The sequence below is a fragment of the Borostomias antarcticus genome, assembly GCF_949987555.1.
Source record: "Borostomias antarcticus genome assembly, chromosome: 7".
Classification (NCBI taxonomy): Eukaryota; Metazoa; Chordata; class Actinopteri; order Stomiiformes; family Stomiidae; genus Borostomias; species Borostomias antarcticus.
Genome location: NC_140240.1, coordinates 22,564,494 through 22,581,249, shown reverse-complemented (window position 1 = coordinate 22,581,249; position 16,756 = coordinate 22,564,494). Strand labels below are relative to the sequence as shown.

General features: G+C 48.7%; 1 protein-coding gene across 2 annotated transcripts in view; it reads left to right on the top strand.

Annotated features, from left to right (window-relative positions):
- The window catches only part of helz (helicase with zinc finger), a 56,944-nt gene that overhangs the window by 445 nt on the left and 39,743 nt on the right, over positions 1 to 16,756 (top strand). For both annotated transcript variants that reach the window (XM_084441063.1, XM_084441062.1), the window contains exons 2-13: positions 4,235 to 4,450; positions 5,158 to 5,194; positions 5,659 to 5,783; positions 7,138 to 7,194; positions 7,418 to 7,466; positions 7,769 to 7,844; positions 9,344 to 9,542; positions 9,677 to 9,784; positions 10,320 to 10,635; positions 11,105 to 11,372; positions 13,256 to 13,592; positions 15,202 to 15,332. In XM_084441063.1, the coding sequence (XP_084297189.1) occupies positions 4,253 to 4,450; positions 5,158 to 5,194; positions 5,659 to 5,783; positions 7,138 to 7,194; positions 7,418 to 7,466; positions 7,769 to 7,844; positions 9,344 to 9,542; positions 9,677 to 9,784; positions 10,320 to 10,635; positions 11,105 to 11,372; positions 13,256 to 13,592; positions 15,202 to 15,332 (1,901 nt within the window). In that variant the 5' untranslated portion in view covers positions 4,235 to 4,252. The remainder of the gene's footprint in view (positions 1 to 4,234; positions 4,451 to 5,157; positions 5,195 to 5,658; positions 5,784 to 7,137; positions 7,195 to 7,417; positions 7,467 to 7,768; positions 7,845 to 9,343; positions 9,543 to 9,676; positions 9,785 to 10,319; positions 10,636 to 11,104; positions 11,373 to 13,255; positions 13,593 to 15,201; positions 15,333 to 16,756) is intronic.

Here is a 16,756-nt window from a genome sequence, read left to right as displayed (position 1 = left end):
GGCTAGCTAATGTGCAAACTCGTGTTGTCGACAGCTCAGTGTTTACTAATGCTTATACATGTTATCACGTGAACATTAAATGTGGAGATGTATTCTGCTTATGTCCGCAAACACTGCCGTGAAACCTGTCTAGCACTTAAGCTAGCCAAACGTTATCTATGCCATGTATGTCCAGAGTTAGCTTAGCTGGAAGTGCATAGAAATAATGCTAGCTAGGCTAGCTAACTTGAGCTAGCCCATTTGCCACCCCCATACTTGCAAAAAAACAAGTCTTTTTTTTTTGTGGCGTTGTGTTTATTCAAGTGTTGATCGATTGCACCCCAGGTACAACCATTGCACATACAATGTTTTTAAGCACGTCGCCGAAAATTGTTATGTCGGACTAAAAATGAGATTGCAGCTAACGTTAGATGGCTAGCTAAGCTAAGCTAGCTGAATCCGGACTGGCCACGGCTGCCCAGCGCTCCAATATCTCACAGCAAAAGCGAGAGCTGCCAACCAGCCAGCCAGCCATGCACACACACCGAGTGTTGCCTCCAAAGACAGTGTTGTTGTACAGTTAATACCGACGATGGACACGCAAACAGACATGGGGCATCTATTATTAACTGACCCGTATTCTCGAAATAGACTGTTTATATTTTTATCAGCCTATAGGACTGACCTTTTTTGGAGTGACCATTCCCGAATAGGAGAATGTATTTTGTTAGTACTTCAAACACTGAGGGGTCTTCTATAACCCCCCCCCCCCACACACACACACACACATCGTTAGTTTGATATTTCACTGGTAGTTCCACGATTCCATGTATTGTTTCAATTGTTTTCATTACAATTTGATATAGTATCATTGGCCTTGTCAGTGTTTGTACAGCACTGAAGTCCACTAGTTTGATAAACTTCAATATGGTCGTGTAATGTTCCATCCGATTCCATTAGGCCTATGTAGTTTGCATAAGACGTTGCAGCAAGGTTTTAGCTAATACCAGAGGCATTTGTACATCACCTTGGTCTTATCACATATTAGGCCTGCTTGCAAATCATCCTGACATCTCACTTTTGTCATGTCTATCACATTGTGCTAACTGAGCCTAAGAAGTATATTGTCTTATCTTGGACCTCATACATGCATTCCCTCACTGCAGTGCCAATCGGCATAAATAAGAGACATTGGTGGTAATGTTTTTGAGTCAATTCATGAACAGATGACAAGGCCTACTTGGGTGTCATTTTTCACATGATACTGGCCAGTAGCCAAACATGCACGCACGCACCTTACTCTGTATTTTTTTTTTTTTGTGACCACATTTCCTATTGCTTCATCTAAATTCTAGTTGACGTTTCATAGGAAGTGAGCTCCTCTGTGTGATTCACTGTGTGGAAATTATAACTTGAGCCTGTTGACTCAGAAGGTGCCAGCCAGTCAGCCGGAATACACCCAGAATGCCATGCAGACGGCGTATTACTGACTGACTGACGATGCGCTGCCACGGTAGTCTGTGTTCTCGTATTGAAGGGCCGCACGGAATCTGGATAAAAACTCATGGGGAATTTGTAGGCTTGGTTTTAATTTGGTGTGTGGTGTGACGTCCCCAGACTCTTAATTCACTCACCTGCCCCCCCCCCCCCCTTCCTACTCGCCTGCCGGCAGCCAGAGGAGGAAGTGGTGAGGAGTGAACGTTAGAAGGGCCTTTGCCATGTCAAGGAGGCTACTACTGCATCAGTGTGCTCCTTTTAACCACAAACACACAGAAACATGTTTGATAGGTGTGTCGCGTGGCACACAATCTACACACACACACGCATTCATACGGGCTCATACACTCACATGCTGCATAGTGTGTCACACACACACACACACACATACATACATGTCCCTCCTCGTTGCTGAAGGCCACTTCTCATTACACTCTGGTGCGGGAGAGCGTGCGTGCCTCTATTAGTGACAGTGCATGCCCTGAATCCCTGGACGGCCAGGCTCTGGGCCGTGATCAACACTAGAGGACACCACAGAGGACCGCAGAGGACAGCCAGGAAAGTTTGAAACCACCACCAGCCTAGTAGTCAACAAATGTTAAGCTACACACGCACACAAAAAAAGTCAGGAAAGCTTTCCCGTTGTATTGTGCTGTTACACTGGACGTGAAACCGGCTGTGTGCTCTTTCATCATTAGCTGAATTATGATTTGACTAAGTCAATATGTGGCTGACTCCCGTTGACTTGAGTGTCATTGGCCTTTGGGCCTGCTGGCATGCACGCACGCACGCCATCGTGACTACGACCAGTCCCAAGCACGTCAGCCTGTCTCGTGACTGGCTGGCCAATTACCTGACTGAGGGAAATATATTGAAATGCTGTGGCGAACCTGTAGGCCAGGCTTGGCCACCAGGAAATGGGAAATGATGTGTGTGAGCTAGCAGTCCGATTCAGCGCTGCAGATTAGTTAGCAAATGAGGATGTGTGTCTTGTTGAAACTTCTCTCTGGCCAAAGGCCAGGCTTGCAACAGTTTTTTTTTTTTTATTGTGAACAATTATTTGGGAGTTTGGTTGGTAATGTTATTATAACCACCTGTGCACTTGGATTTAGTTATGTGGCATTTGGGTTATATTTGGCCTGTAGGATTAGCATTCTTGGTGTGTGCGTGTGTGCGTGCACCAGCCTTACTTCCAGCCCCATTCCTGATATCTCAACCCACAAAAGTGAGTGTCAACAAATGGCCTATTAACTTATTACCAAAATAGCATGTAGCCGACTCCTCCTTCCCTCCACCCAGCCGTCACCTCCACGGGAGAATAAGTAGGGCCTGATCATTTCCACAGTGCAGAAAATGCGGATGGAATTTGGTAATCAAAATCAACTAAAATGTGAAATATGGCAGAATTTTATCATAATTTGGCTGAAAGTCAAGTAGGCCTAATTATTATAACATACATTATTTCATAATTGTAGGCCTAGAGAAATATGTGACCGCCTCTAGAGGTTTGGTCCGGATGTAGGACATGTTTTTTTTTTTTTTTTTTTACAGATTATGAAAGGGTAAATTGTAAGCCTTCAAATGAAATCTGCAAACATTTGTAGAAGATATGCTTCTGTGAATATTGTTGGTACACCTGAACTTCACACTTCTTACAGGACATGGACTTTGATGACATGATAATATGACTATTTAGTGATCCTAAAACTGTTGTTTGTTATATTGAGTGGTGTCTATTAGTGGGTTCTTCACAACTTCAATTTTCATGAGAAAAAACAGGAAGAAAAAAAAAAAATCTTCCTGATTTTGCCCTCAAGCGCATTTTGAGGACTGCAGACATCAGCGCCAAACCTCCAGCGGCGGTCACATATTTATGTTTTCGATTGGCGTTTGAGAGTAGGGATGAGACGGTATACCGTAAAACTGTGAACCGCGGTATAAAATGTCCGCGGTATTAGAACCGTGACATTCCCTGTGTTTACGGTACTACGTTCACGGTATTACACAATAATGCGCTGCTGAAACTTCACATTTCAAGTTGCTTGCAACAGTGAATTTTGTAATTTAATATAAGCTTGCTATTAATAAACTGAGCTTAATTCCAATAGTGTGTATTTTCCATCATGTGTTGCACTGTAGTTCCTTCAAAGTAAAATACTTGTTTTATTTATGTGTTGGGGAAGTGAAATGCTGTATACCGTGAAATACCGTAAACCGTACCGTGTAACTAGATACCGTACCGTAATGCAAAAATCCATACCGTCTCATCCCTATTTGAGAGTGGTGGGTCAGCCGTGCGTGGGACCCTTAACGGCACCTCCCAACTTGGCTGTCACTTTGAGAAGCATGCTGAAGACGCCATCTGAGATTCTTTCAAGCTTAAACAAAATAACGGGGGGGAAAATGCCCCTAACCCGCAAATTCAGAGCAGGGCACAGTACTCAAAGGACTATTGTGGGGTAGGCGAAAAGCTGTTTTGTAAATTAAAACACAATTTTGAAAAAAATAAAATGAAATTCTCTCTAAATAAGGCCTAGCAGTAAGGAACTTATCTGGGTTCAGCTCACCCTCCCAAAATCATCAGAATCAGTAGGAAAGACTGACCTGCAACCAGCAATTAATGACAGTTTCACCCTAGTGCTCCCTCCTCACCCTCTCTCTCTCTCTCTCTCTCACACCTTCTCTCACTCTCTCTCCCTCTGTCTCTCACCCTCTCTCTTCCACCCCCCCCCCCCCACCCCCCCCACATCCCATCCAGACGTTCTGTCCCTGAGTCATGGCGGACAGGAGAGCAGCAGAGAAGTCATGTGGAGAAGCTAGCGGATCCTTAGCCCGGCGGGAGTACGAGGTGGCCGTCGGCCACTGCACCGACGCCTTGCTGGCCCTCGGAGCACCGGCCACACCCAGCCCCGCCCCCGCCACACCCCTGCGGAGCCGCGCCCTGCTCTACAGGATCGCCGCCCTCTTACAGCTGGTGAGGAGGATGGCGGCACATCACACACACACACACACACACACAAACACGCACACTGAAGTATTACTATTATAATGACACTGGGCGCGTGGTTTCCTACATGTCAGTGGTCAGTCCTGGCCCCACTCCTCCCAAACACGACGTCAAGTATTTGCACTCCCCCAAATGGTTGAGATGGGTCGGCATAGCGACGGAGGTCCATCACAGCGCGAACAGGAACAGCTCATGGTCACTCTAGACTTCTGCCTGAAGTGGGCCTTCGCCTTCTCACATATCGCCTGAAAGTGATCAAACGGATGAGGGTTTAGGAACCAATCACAGCTGGAAATCTCCATTTTGTTTCCTTTTCATATCCGAGCTCAAGTGACTCATCTCGGAGCTAATTTGTATTTTTCTGAGGGGCAGATTAAAATGAGAATGACTACCCCCCCCCCCCACCCCATCTCTCTCATTTGTAGAGCTCTGACAGTACTGCACCGTTTGAGATCCCCCTCCGCCACTAAAATTATACCCACTACTTAAGCCCTGAGATTACAGAGGCTACATAAGTACTATAATTATATTCCCAGTGACTCCACTGAGAAGCAAAGCTAACTGTTCTAGCCACTTATCTTAGACGGAGGGCTTTCTACACATAAGACCATCTTCACCTTGTTGTGGCGGCCATTTTACTATTCTGACTTGTGCTTTCTGTCTTTTGCCGCCAGAAAAACTATGATCAAGCTGATGAAGACTGCAAACATGGTGAGTGGATAAGTTCACGCTGCGTGTTGCAGCGCGCTAACACGCTAGCTGCTTTCAAAGAAGCAGGTAGCCTAGGTGGTATAGCTCAAAGCCTACAAATACAACGCTCAGCGTCAGGAAGAGGTTAAAATTGCAGGTCAGAGTTTGGGGAAAATGTCAAAGTTGACATCACAATCAAGTTCATGCCAGGTATAAGCTACTGACTTTTAATAACCATTAATATAATAACCACTCAAATATTTTATAAACCACTAATATAAACTGTATTTTTGCAGCAGTGTATTTATTTAGGAGTACAGCCACCTCTTCAGTCGCCACTACTCCACTCACTAGTGATGCTATGCTAAACTGCACTATGCTAACCTGTGCTGTGCTAAGATATGCGAGGCTAGCGTGTGTGTGTGCGTTTGTGTGTATGAGTGAGACTGACTGACCTGTGGTCCTCTGTCACGGTGCTGCTGCAGTGCTGGCGGAGGAGGTGGCCAAGGGAGACGGGGCGTTCCAGGCCAGCCTGCGCCTCATGCAGCTGGACGGCAGCCTCCAGGAAGTGGCCGGCATCCTCTCCAAGTCCCTGTTCGGGGAGCCCCTGGTAGGAACGGAGACCGCCGCCTCCTGACTGTCCTCCTCCCTGCTGCCCTCCCCTCCTCCACCTTCCTCTCTCTCCCCTTTTCTCTTGTCAAACATGAACCACACTTTGTTTATGTCTGCATCTTCCTCCTCTTCTGTCTCTGTCTCTCTGTCTGTCTGTCTGTCTGCGTCTTCCTCCTCTCCCTTCTCTGTCTGTCTCTGTCTCTCTGTCTGTCTGTCTGCGTCTTCCTCCTCTCCCTTCTCTGTCCGTCTGTCTCCGTCTGTCCCTGTCTGTCTCCCTCTGTCTCCGTCTGTGTGTCTGTCTGCTTCTTCCTCCTGGTTTGTGCGAGTGTCTCTCCCCTCATTCACACCCATGTAATCGTGTGCGACACCCTCCAGCCAGCCCCGCGCTCGACACCAATTATGGTTCACACACTTCCTGCAGGTTGTGTTGTGGGATTCATCGTGAATGTGCATCCTTGTGTGTCAGGAAACAAACTTGATTATCGTAGAAGAGGATGCGCGTTATCTCATTGCCTCTTCATTAAAACTTCAGACCACAGAGGGAACATTCAACAGAGAAATGCAGTGTCTGAGCTCTTTGGCTCCTTATCTTGCAAACAAAAACCAAAGCTCCGTTTAATTGGAACATGATTGGGGAGGATGCAATCAATCTGTAATCAAATAGGGCCTTAATCTGCAGCAGTAATACCTTTAGAATTTGATACCATATTTTTTCCAGTTGTCTACAATACCAGTCAGAAGTTTGGACACACCTTCTCATTCAATTGATTGAGAAGTTGTCAAAGCTTTTGACTGGTACTGTATTTTGACCTGCTTGCAAATGAAACTGCATTAGGGATAACTGTTCCTCAAGGAAATTGATGGATAAAGTACATGTCTGAATCTAATGGATGGACGTATTCTAGTCCTTTTTCAACAGGGATAGCTGACACATAATGGCCTACGATGTAGGCAACATCTCTAACTATTTATCTACTTTACTGATGGTCATGTGTCTCTTATGAAGTATTTAGCCCATGTTTATTGCTCTGTAAATGTTCCTAGCCAATAGACGTAAACATCTTCCAGGAGCTTGCTCGATCGTCTCATTGAGAGAGGTCAGGGAAAAGTTTTTACAGCTCAGCTTTTTTGCCCCTGGGTGAACTTTTTTTTGCTTCCCTCTGGAATATGTAGGAGTAGGACCTATGCCCATTCCCCCATTGCTCTCTGTAAAGCGCATTATGTTACCTCTGTGTATGAAATGCGCTATACAAATAAAGTTTGATTTGATTCAACTGAAGGGTTTTCCATATCACGTTTTTCATATATCAGACAGCATGCAATAATGGGTTCCCTGTGTCTTGCCTTCACAGAATGGGATCGTCACAAAAGACTTGACTAGATTAAAAATGCTTCTCTCAGAAATTGAAGTAAGTGCACACTGCATTATTTGCACCCCACTCCGCACATAGATTTGGAACAAATTAGCGTTCATTAAGTTTAAAGGGATGACAACATACGTTGGTTGTTTGTTTAAGGCTGTAGAAAATTAGCAAAACGTAGCTTAGCTTCATCACTTGCTGATGTCCTCCACAGGACGTGTCTAGAGATCAAAACAGTGAAGACTGAACGATATTCATCTCTTTCTCTCAGGTGGTAAATACTGGCATGGCCCCAGAGTACACAGAAGACACGGAGGAAGGTGAGCGAGTCATTCAGAAGAAGCAGCACAACAACGCAACTAGAAAGCGAAACGTGTCTCCGTCTGCTGACGAATGACACGGCGTCTGTAGTCGTTTCGTTTTCACTTTTGAGCCGTAGAAGAAGTCTCCCCCCCCCCCCCTCAAGCCATTTTCACTTCAGTTAAAGACTGGGCCCCGTAGAATGTAAAATGCTACATATGAACCCTATAGATCTTAAATCGTTCATTTAATCTGCGTTGGTGATTGATGCCCGCGTTGGGAATGGGATGTCTGGTTGACCCTGGGATGTGTGTGTCGACAGAGGTGCAGGACGGCTGGCAGTTCCGCCCCCCGCCCAGAGGAGTGACCAGCAGTGAGGAGTACACGCTGTGTAAACGGTAAGGTGCTCCCCTTCTCTGGTCAGCCTTTATCAAGGGGGTTAGGCTTTGGATAGACTTTATCAAGGGGGTTAGGCTTTGGATAGACTTTATCAAGGGGGTTAGGCTTTGGATAGTCTTTATCAAGGGGGTTAGGCTTTGGATAGTCTTTATCAAGGGGGTTAGCAATTGGATAGTCTTTATCAAGGGGGTTAGGCTTTGGATAGACTTTATCAAGGGGGTTAGGCTTTGGATAGTCTTTATCAAGGGGGTTAGGCTTTGGATAGTCTTTATCAAGGGGGTTAGCAATTGGATAGTCTTTATCAAGGGGGTTAGGCTTTGGATAGTCTTTATCAAGGGGGTAAGCCTTTGGATAGTCTTTATCAAGGGGGTTAGGCTTTGGATAGACTTTATCAAGGGGGTTAGGCTTTGGATAGTCTTTATCAAGGGGGTTAGGCTTTGGATAGTCTTTATCAAGGGGGTTAGCAATTGGATAGTCTTTATCAAGGGGGTAAGCCTTTGGATAGTCTTTATCAAGGGGGTTAGGCTTTGGATAGTCTTTATCAAGGGGGTTAGCAATTGGATAGTCTTTATCAAGGGGGTTAGGCTTTGGATAGACTTTATCAAGGGGGTTAGGCTTTGGATAGTCTTTATCAAGGGGGTTAGGCTTTGGATAGTCTTTATCAAGGGGGTTAGCAATTGGATAGTCTTTATCAAGGGGGTTAGGCTTTGGATAGTCTTTATCAAGGGGGTAAGCCTTTGGATAGTCTTTATCAAGGGGGTTAGGCTTTGGATAGTCTCGCTATTCCAGACGTTTGGAGATTTCCGCCTCTCAAAGTCTGGAGACGTGCGAAACTGCGTCGAAAACCGACGCTACCGATCAGAGCCACTGCCTGCATCTCCAATAGGGTGAAGGACCCACCTTACCGGAAATAATGTCCTCCAAACAAACTGGAGGGGGGGATCAAAACAAAACAGACAAAACAATCACCACCACATTAGGAAGGATCGTCCTAAAGACGCTGGATTGATTCTGCGATGCAGGCTTTTTTTCAATCCGTCAAATTGTTTCCGCCCACTTTTAGCAACCAAATCTGGATGAATGTCCTCAGTCTCTAGCTGAGCGCAGCCTTTAGAGACTGACTCATGAGTCTTTGTACGGTAGTCCCTGTCTCCAGTAACCCCTTATCAACGGGGTTAGGCTTTGCTGATTAGTCCGAGTGAACTGGTTTATTGCTTCCCTCTGCAAAATGTAAATGGACCTATGTCCACCCCCCCATTGCTCTCTGTAAAGCGGATTGTGCTGCCTCTGTATGAAATGCGCCATACAAATAAACTTTGATTTGATTTAGGCCATGTGTAGTAAAGAGTGCTGTGAATACAGAAATGTCCTTAGTGATTTTGATTTCTGATATTCTGAAATGTTTTATTTTATTGTCCATCCGTCACCAGTAGGAATGTATCGTATCACTTCATATGGAACCTTCTCCCTCCCGGCGTAACCCTTGACCCCCCGGCAGGTTCCTGGAGCTGGGCCTGTGTCGCTACGGGGCCCAGTGCACGTCGGCCCACTCCCAGGAGGAGCTGATGGAGTGGCAGAAGCGCTACGCCTCGCGCCTCATCCGCCTCAAGCAGCAGCAGGAGAGCAAGCACTTCACCGAGAACTACATGGAGGCGCTCATCGAGAAGTGGATGAACTCCCTCTCGCCCGAGAAAGTGGTGGGCGGCCTTTCCCAGCTTGGCTCACTGAAAAAAAAAAAAACGACTCTTTATACGTTGTGATTTTGGCTCTAGGATGTGCAATGTCGAGTCATGACGAGTTTGGGGGGGCTGGTTTGTGTTTTCTGTCCTAGTTGAGTGACTATCTGGAGGGGGTGAACGTCGAGACCAGCTCCAGCCTGTCTGTGACCGTCACCACCAAGAAATCCTCCCACTCCTGGACCTTCTCCTTGTTCTGCAAGGTAGGAAAGACTAGAACTGCCCCCATCATCATAAATAGATTAGATTATGCTCTATTCCCAATCTGGGAGAACATCGTTTAATTGTTTGAATTGCACTGTGGAGCCCTCGGTCAGAAGTTGCCCTACCTCTCCAAAACACGCTGAAGATTAGAATAGAAAGTGTATTTGCAATGTGTAACAAGTATGGGTACAGGTACATTGGAATTCTTATCGCTTGTCCTTACAGTACCTTATCAGTACTATCAGTTCCTCATTCCAGTCCTAGGTACACAGCTAGACATTTAAAGGTTCCCAAACTGGCAATTTACTATTCGTGGTCTAGCAGCCTATCAGTATGATCTCATCTACTTGTATCATCTGATCATGGATGACTATGTCTGTGTCCATGATGTAGGCAGTGCAATTAAATAGCATTCAAATATACAGTTTTGCAGAGTCAGCTGTCGTCTCTTGTATTTACACTTGACCCAAGATAGCTGCGCTATCGTTGCCTTGTTCCTCAACTCCTCCCCTTCCCCCTCCTCCTCGGTCCTAGCCAATGAGAAAGCTGTACCGTATCGCCCTCCTGTACGATGCCCACCGCCCCCACTTCTTCATCACGGGCGTGTCGGCGGGCGTGGACGCGTCGTCGGGCCCCCAGCTGCAGGCCCTGGCCGAGGGCTGCCAGGAGTGGACGCCGGGCGAGGCGGTGGCGGGCGCCAGTGACAATGGGCTGGACCGCTGCGTCTACACCGTGGCAGTGGGCTTCAGCACCGAGATCTTCGGCACCTTCCGCCAGACCATCGTCTTCGACTTTGGCTCGGAGCCCGTGCTGATGCAGCGCATCATGGTGGACGCCGCCTCCATAGAAGGTAACTCTAGATCTGACCAGGTCCGCCTCCATAGAAGGTAACTCTAGATCTGACCAGGTCTCCAGAAAAGAAGGTACGCAATGATTGAGCTTGCGATGAATGAACCCCAAGGCCTTTTTGGAGAGTTGACACTAGCTGTGTTTGAAACTGCTCATTCACTCACTTACTCACTGTTCCCTAGGGTAGGGAATTGTGGGTATTTTATAGTGGACTCATCAAATTAACCATTGAGAATTCAGACACTAGAAGAAAATGGCGATTGCACTATATAGTTCACTACTTCTGTAATGGGGAACGGTTTCAGCTACTCAATTTCCTTAGGCCCAGAATTTCTCTGCTCTGTTGGTTAGAACCCTGATAACTTCTTGCGTCTCTTTCATGATACTCTTTCAAAATACTATTCATGATCGGAGAGCACGGATAACCCCCTGGCTTTCTCCACCCTCTCCTCCACCCTCCCCTCCCCCAGACCTGGAGCATCTGATGCAGGCGAGGCAGCAGCTCCTGATGACCGCCAAGCGCTGGGACTCGTCCTGCAAGACCATCGTGGAGTTCAGCCCCAACGAGACGGCGGAGCTGGAGCGCAGCCTGCTGGCCCGCTACCAGATCCCGCTGTCGGCCGACCAGCTGTTCACCCAGTCGGTGCTGGACAAGAGCCTGACACGCGACAACTACCAGGCCCGGCTACACGACCTGCTCTACATCGAGGAGATCGGCCAGTACAAGGAAGTCAGCAAGTGGGTGTGGGGGTTGGGGGGGTGTGTGTGTGTGGTGTCTCGTCTTAGCCCGGCGGCTCCAGCCCCCTGAGTAGGCACGACTCGATTTGCGAAATGAGATTTGGGGTCCGGCGCGTTGCGAGTGATTTCTCGGTCGGAATTCCAACCCGGCCAGTCGACGTCTCTGGAAAACAGCCGCGACGGGCGCCTGTTCAGAACTTCAGACTGAATAACGAAGTCGAGAAACAAAGAAGTGGGAGTTCAGTCCGAGTGTCAGGGTCAGGCTATGTCCGTGTTCTGAATCGCATACTTCTACTTTTTACTACCAGTACGTACTACAGCTGCCCCTAGATAGTGCCTACTTTGCACCCAGTACACGTCCAGCTGACACTACCTTGTCATAAGATTACGCCTTGAAATCTGACCACATCCGTTGCTGTACATGAAGGGACATTGATCCACAGCCGGGATTCATGAAAACGCCTCCGCTGACACCAGCGTGACTCGCGCATGTGATGTAATTTCCGTTGCGCACAGGATTGTCGGTCAGAATAGTCAGGAAAGTCTGCGGGCATACTATGTATTGGGACATACTACATCCCTTTCTGGCATACTATATAGTATGGAAGTATGTAATTCGCGCAATGCAGCCTTGGTCTGTCACTGAGTGGCTGTGCCATTTTTCCAGCCGAGAAATCATGTTTTTTGTTTGTCTGTTTTTTAGGGCAAATTTCTTAACACTTCTTCTAAACAGGTAATTACTTTAGGAAATGTAGTCTTGTCTAATAACTACTAGCCTGGGGTCCTGTTTGGTGAGACTGTAGTCTACCACAAGGTGTCAGAATAGATCTTCGTGTGTGTCTGTGTCTGCGCGTGTGTGTGTGTGTGTCCTTTAATAATGCATATCTTCACCGTGTCCCAGCGACTTCTCCCAGGGCAGTAGATTAGTTTTTGGAATGGAAAGTCATTTCATTGTATTGCAATCAGGAAGCGAGGAGACTAGTACAGTGTAGGTTATTACTGAGACGCACAATCCTGCCCCTCCCCTCCCACCAGTCTCTCACTCGTTTAAACAAGAGGAACCGACCTGTTCTCATTCTCTACCATCCTCCCTTTCCCCACCTTCACTTCGCCCTCTTTAGTGTTCTTTTCATCTTTTTGTCTGTTCGTAAAGGTGAAGAGGTCTAATCTTCTGTAGCGCATTAGTGGTTCCGACAGTGGATCAAGTAGACCTTTCATGTGGGCCCTTCTGTCAGAAAACAGACACATCCAAACACAAGCCCTGTAGTCATCTTTTGAACACACGTCAAATGCCCAGTCCCTCCTCTCATCTGTCGCATCACTGTCATGCAACGCTAACATCCCTTCTCCCCCTACTCTCCTTCCCTTTCCTCCTCCTCTCCCCCTCCCCTCTCTTCCTCTCCTCCTCTCCTTCCCTTTCCTCCTCCTCGCCTCCTCTCCTTCCCTCTCCTCCTCTCCTTCCCTTTCCTCCCCCTCCTCCTCTCCCCCTTTCCTCCTCCTCTCCTCCTCTCCTTCCCTCTCCTCCTCTCCTTCCCTTTCCTCCTCCTCCTCTCCTCCCCTCCTCCTCTCCTTCCCTTTCCTCCTCCTCGCCTCCGATCCTTCCCTCTCCTCCTCTCCCCCTCCCCTCTCCTCCTCTCCTTCCCTTTCCTCCTCCTCCTCTCCTCCTCTCCCCCTCTCCTTCCCTTTCCTCCTCCTCGCCTCCTTTTCTTCCCTCTCCTCCTCTCCCCCTCCCCTCTCCTCCTCTCCTTCCCTTTCCTCCTCTCCCCCTCACCTCCTCTCCCTCTCCCCCTCTCCTTCCCTTTCCTCCTCTCCTTCCCTTTCCTCCTCCTCCCCTCTCCTCCTCTCCTTCCCTTTCCTCCTCTTCTCCTCCTCTCCTCTCCCAGGTTCAACATCAAGGTGAGCCTCCAGCTGGTCACCAGCTTCATGCTGACGGGCATCTCTGGCGGCGCCAAGTACGCCCAGAACGGCCAGCTCTTTGCCCGCTTCAAGCTGACCGAGACGCTGTCGGAGGACACGCTGGCCGGCCGCCTGGTCATGACCAAGGTCAACTCGGTGCTGCTCCTGCCGTTGGGTCGGGAGTGGGGTCACCAGCAGCAGCCAGGGGTCAAGGAGCGTGTCTACGAGGCGGTCATCGAGGAGAAGACCAAGGACTACATCTTCTTGCGGATATGCAAGGACTGCTGCGAGGAACTTGGCCTGCTGCCCGACAGGGAACTACAGGTACAGCTAGCTCCCAGGGACACACCAGACGGCTTCAGGGGTTATGGAGACTGCACATCGTTTTTTTTGTTTGTTTGCTAGGATATGTAATTTGGGAGCAGAGAGGCAGACTCTGTGCTTTTTGATTAGCAAAGACATGGGCAGATGATGCTGTTTGGTTGACCCCTGTCCAGGGTTTCCCCAAAATAAAACACAATGCTCTGCTCCCTCACCAACTCCTCAGAGAGTGAGGAGGAACGCCCCGAAATCAGATTTTTGCAAAGCGTCCGTTGATCCAATCCCATGGCCCAGTCAGGAGAGAGGAGGGTAGATCAGATTCCAGCACGGGTCAACAACAACAACATCAACCTTCCTTTCTTCTCTCTCTGCTCTCTTCCTCTCTTTCTCTCTCCTCTCTCTCTCTTCTCCCCCTTCTCTCTCTCCCCTGGGGATTATTAAAATGCATCTCATCTTTCTCTCTCTCATCCAGTCTTGTGTTGCTGCCGTTTACAACATTACTCAGGCCTTAACCCCCCCCCCCCCCCCCCTCCATCTCTAGCCTTAACCCCCCCCCCCCACCTCCATCTCTAGCCTTAACCCCCCCCCCTTCATCTCTAGCCTTAACCCCCCCCCTCCATCTCTAGCCTTAACCCCCCCTCCATCTCTAGCCTTAACCCCCCCCTCCATCTCTAGCCTTAACCCCCCCCCCCTCCATCTCTAGCCTTAACCCCCCCCCCCCTCCATCTCTAGCCTTAACCCCCCCCCTCCATCTCTAGCCTTAACCCCCCCCCTCCATCTCTAGCCTTAACCCCCCCCTCCATCTCTAGCCTTAACCCCCCCCCCCCCCCCCCCCCTCCCCCCTCCATCTCTAGCCGTCTTTTGATGCTCTAGCGAAGGCGAGCCTTGAGGGTGAAAGGTTGCACTATTGATTACCAAGGTTCCGCGTGGACGTAAGGCCAGCTGCTCCCCGGAAGTGTGTGTGTGTGTGGGGGGGGGGGGGGGGGGGCTGGACGGACGGTGGGGTGAGGGTCCACATCTCTTGAGTGTGCTGGTATTTCTGCCTGCTCCTGTTTCATCATGAGCGATTATCCCAACAACTCCGCCGTTGACTGGATGATGACTTTTTTGCTATTAGTTTGCTATTAGTTAGTCTCTCTCTTTGTTTTCGTTCTCTTGATATCTTTACTTTCTATTTCTTTCATTCTCTCTCTCTCCGTTGCACGTGCACGCACACACACACACACACACAGTGCCTCTCCAACTGTTAGTGTGACTAAGTTATAAGAACAGGGCCTGCAGTGAGGGGGGATGAAGGTTAATGATCCACCCCCCGTTCCCCCCTCCTACTATTATGAAATGAAGGAGTAACACACACACACACACACACACAGAGGCCTCCCTGTTTTGTCACTGGGGTCCTGTGGCTGCTAGCTCCTCTCCAGTGTAGATGTGGGTCTGTAGAATGAAGACTACTGAACTACCCCTGAGAACCCCCGAGAGGCCGCTTCAGGTCCTGCTACTGACCTCTGACCCCACCATGACCCCACCCCCCACCTCTGTCACCTGCTACTGACCTCTGACCCCACCATGACCCCCCCCCCACCTCCCTCACCTGTGTTTTTGTGGTCAGGTGGAGCTCCAGTTCCAGCTGAACCGTCTGCCTCTGTGTGAAATGCACTACGCCCTGGACCGCATCAGAGACAACGGCATCCTCTTCCCCGACGCCAGCCTCACGCCCACCATACCCTGGAGCCCCAACAGGTACGCGCGCGCGCACACACACACACACACACACACACACACACACGCGCACGCACACACACACGCGCTCTGCTGGCTAAAGTGAGCTCAACCCTCACCACCTCCCCAATCTAAAAATAGAACCAAATAGCTCCCTACTCGACTCCTCATTAAAAACATCGACTACTCGTTTTTAAATGTATTTGGTGAGCGGAGAGATGGAGGAGATTTTAGGGGGATAACGGCTAATTACCTGCGCGTGTGTGTGCGCGCGTATGAAAGTTAAGAAGCATGCCACTGAGCTCAAAGAGGTGACCACAGCAGCTCCTTGCGCCATGCTGACTGGGCGGCCATTTTAAAAAGCCTGTCTTCAGACACCATGCCCTCTGAATGGTGGGCGGTCCAGCGAAGGCTAGAGTCATCTGTATTGACAAGGCCCAGCCGGGGGTCAGCCATAATCCTAGGGTGTTCAGTCGGCCATATGAACATGCCGAAGCGGCCTGCTGCCATTCAAGTTTGAATACGCCCACTTTGATTAAAGTGGATTAAAGGAGTGAGCTTGCTGGAAATGTGGGTAGATCGTGCCAGTGTCGTCTTATACTTTTCAGCTTCTTATATACTTTTAAACACTGTGGTCACACTGTTTTCTGAGTGACTATAGTGTGCGTGTGTGTGTGTGAGCGTTTGTGTGTGTGTGTGTGTACTTAATCTAGTTCAGGAAACATGCCTGCACTCCTTCCGTCTGCGCGCACACACACGCGCACACACACACGCGCACACACACAAACGCTCACACACACACACACACACTATAGACAGTCACAAAACAGTGAAAGGGTGGGGATTGGAAGTGCTGCCGGTTCAAACGGGTGGTGTTTTAGTGTTATGTAACTATTTGCCGGGCGGCATGGCTGTTATTCATCCGGGCCTCTGTTCCTGAGGTCTCAGTTGCTAAGATCAAATATGGAAACAGTTCGTAGTGTCGGGGTTTCCATTAGAAGAAACTGGTGCCGGCCCACGTGTCCTGGGAGATTTTAATGTCCTGGACGAATGGGAGAAATTCAGTTGAAATATTGTGTTTATTAGCTTAGAAACAATTGATAGGCAGGCTATATAAGGACTTAAATCATCACAAGCGTGTCGATTTCTAATAGTTGTATTAAAAAGTAGGCTAACTTTGCTTGTACATATATTCCAAATAAAATAAGTCCCGTGAAATAAATATGCTACCCTACGTTGGGGCAACGTGTAAACCCCGAGGTTCTGAGGTCCGCTGCTCCTCTGGTGAATCCGCCCGTCTTCCCCGATGTCTCGCAGTGTGAGCAAAACATTTTTTCTTCCCCGTCTGTGATGTGGTATCTCAGCCAGGGGAACTCGCCAGGTAGTGACTGTCACTATCTAGCCTATAGCTCAGTGTTAGGGAGTGGGCTACTTGTGGCTAATTG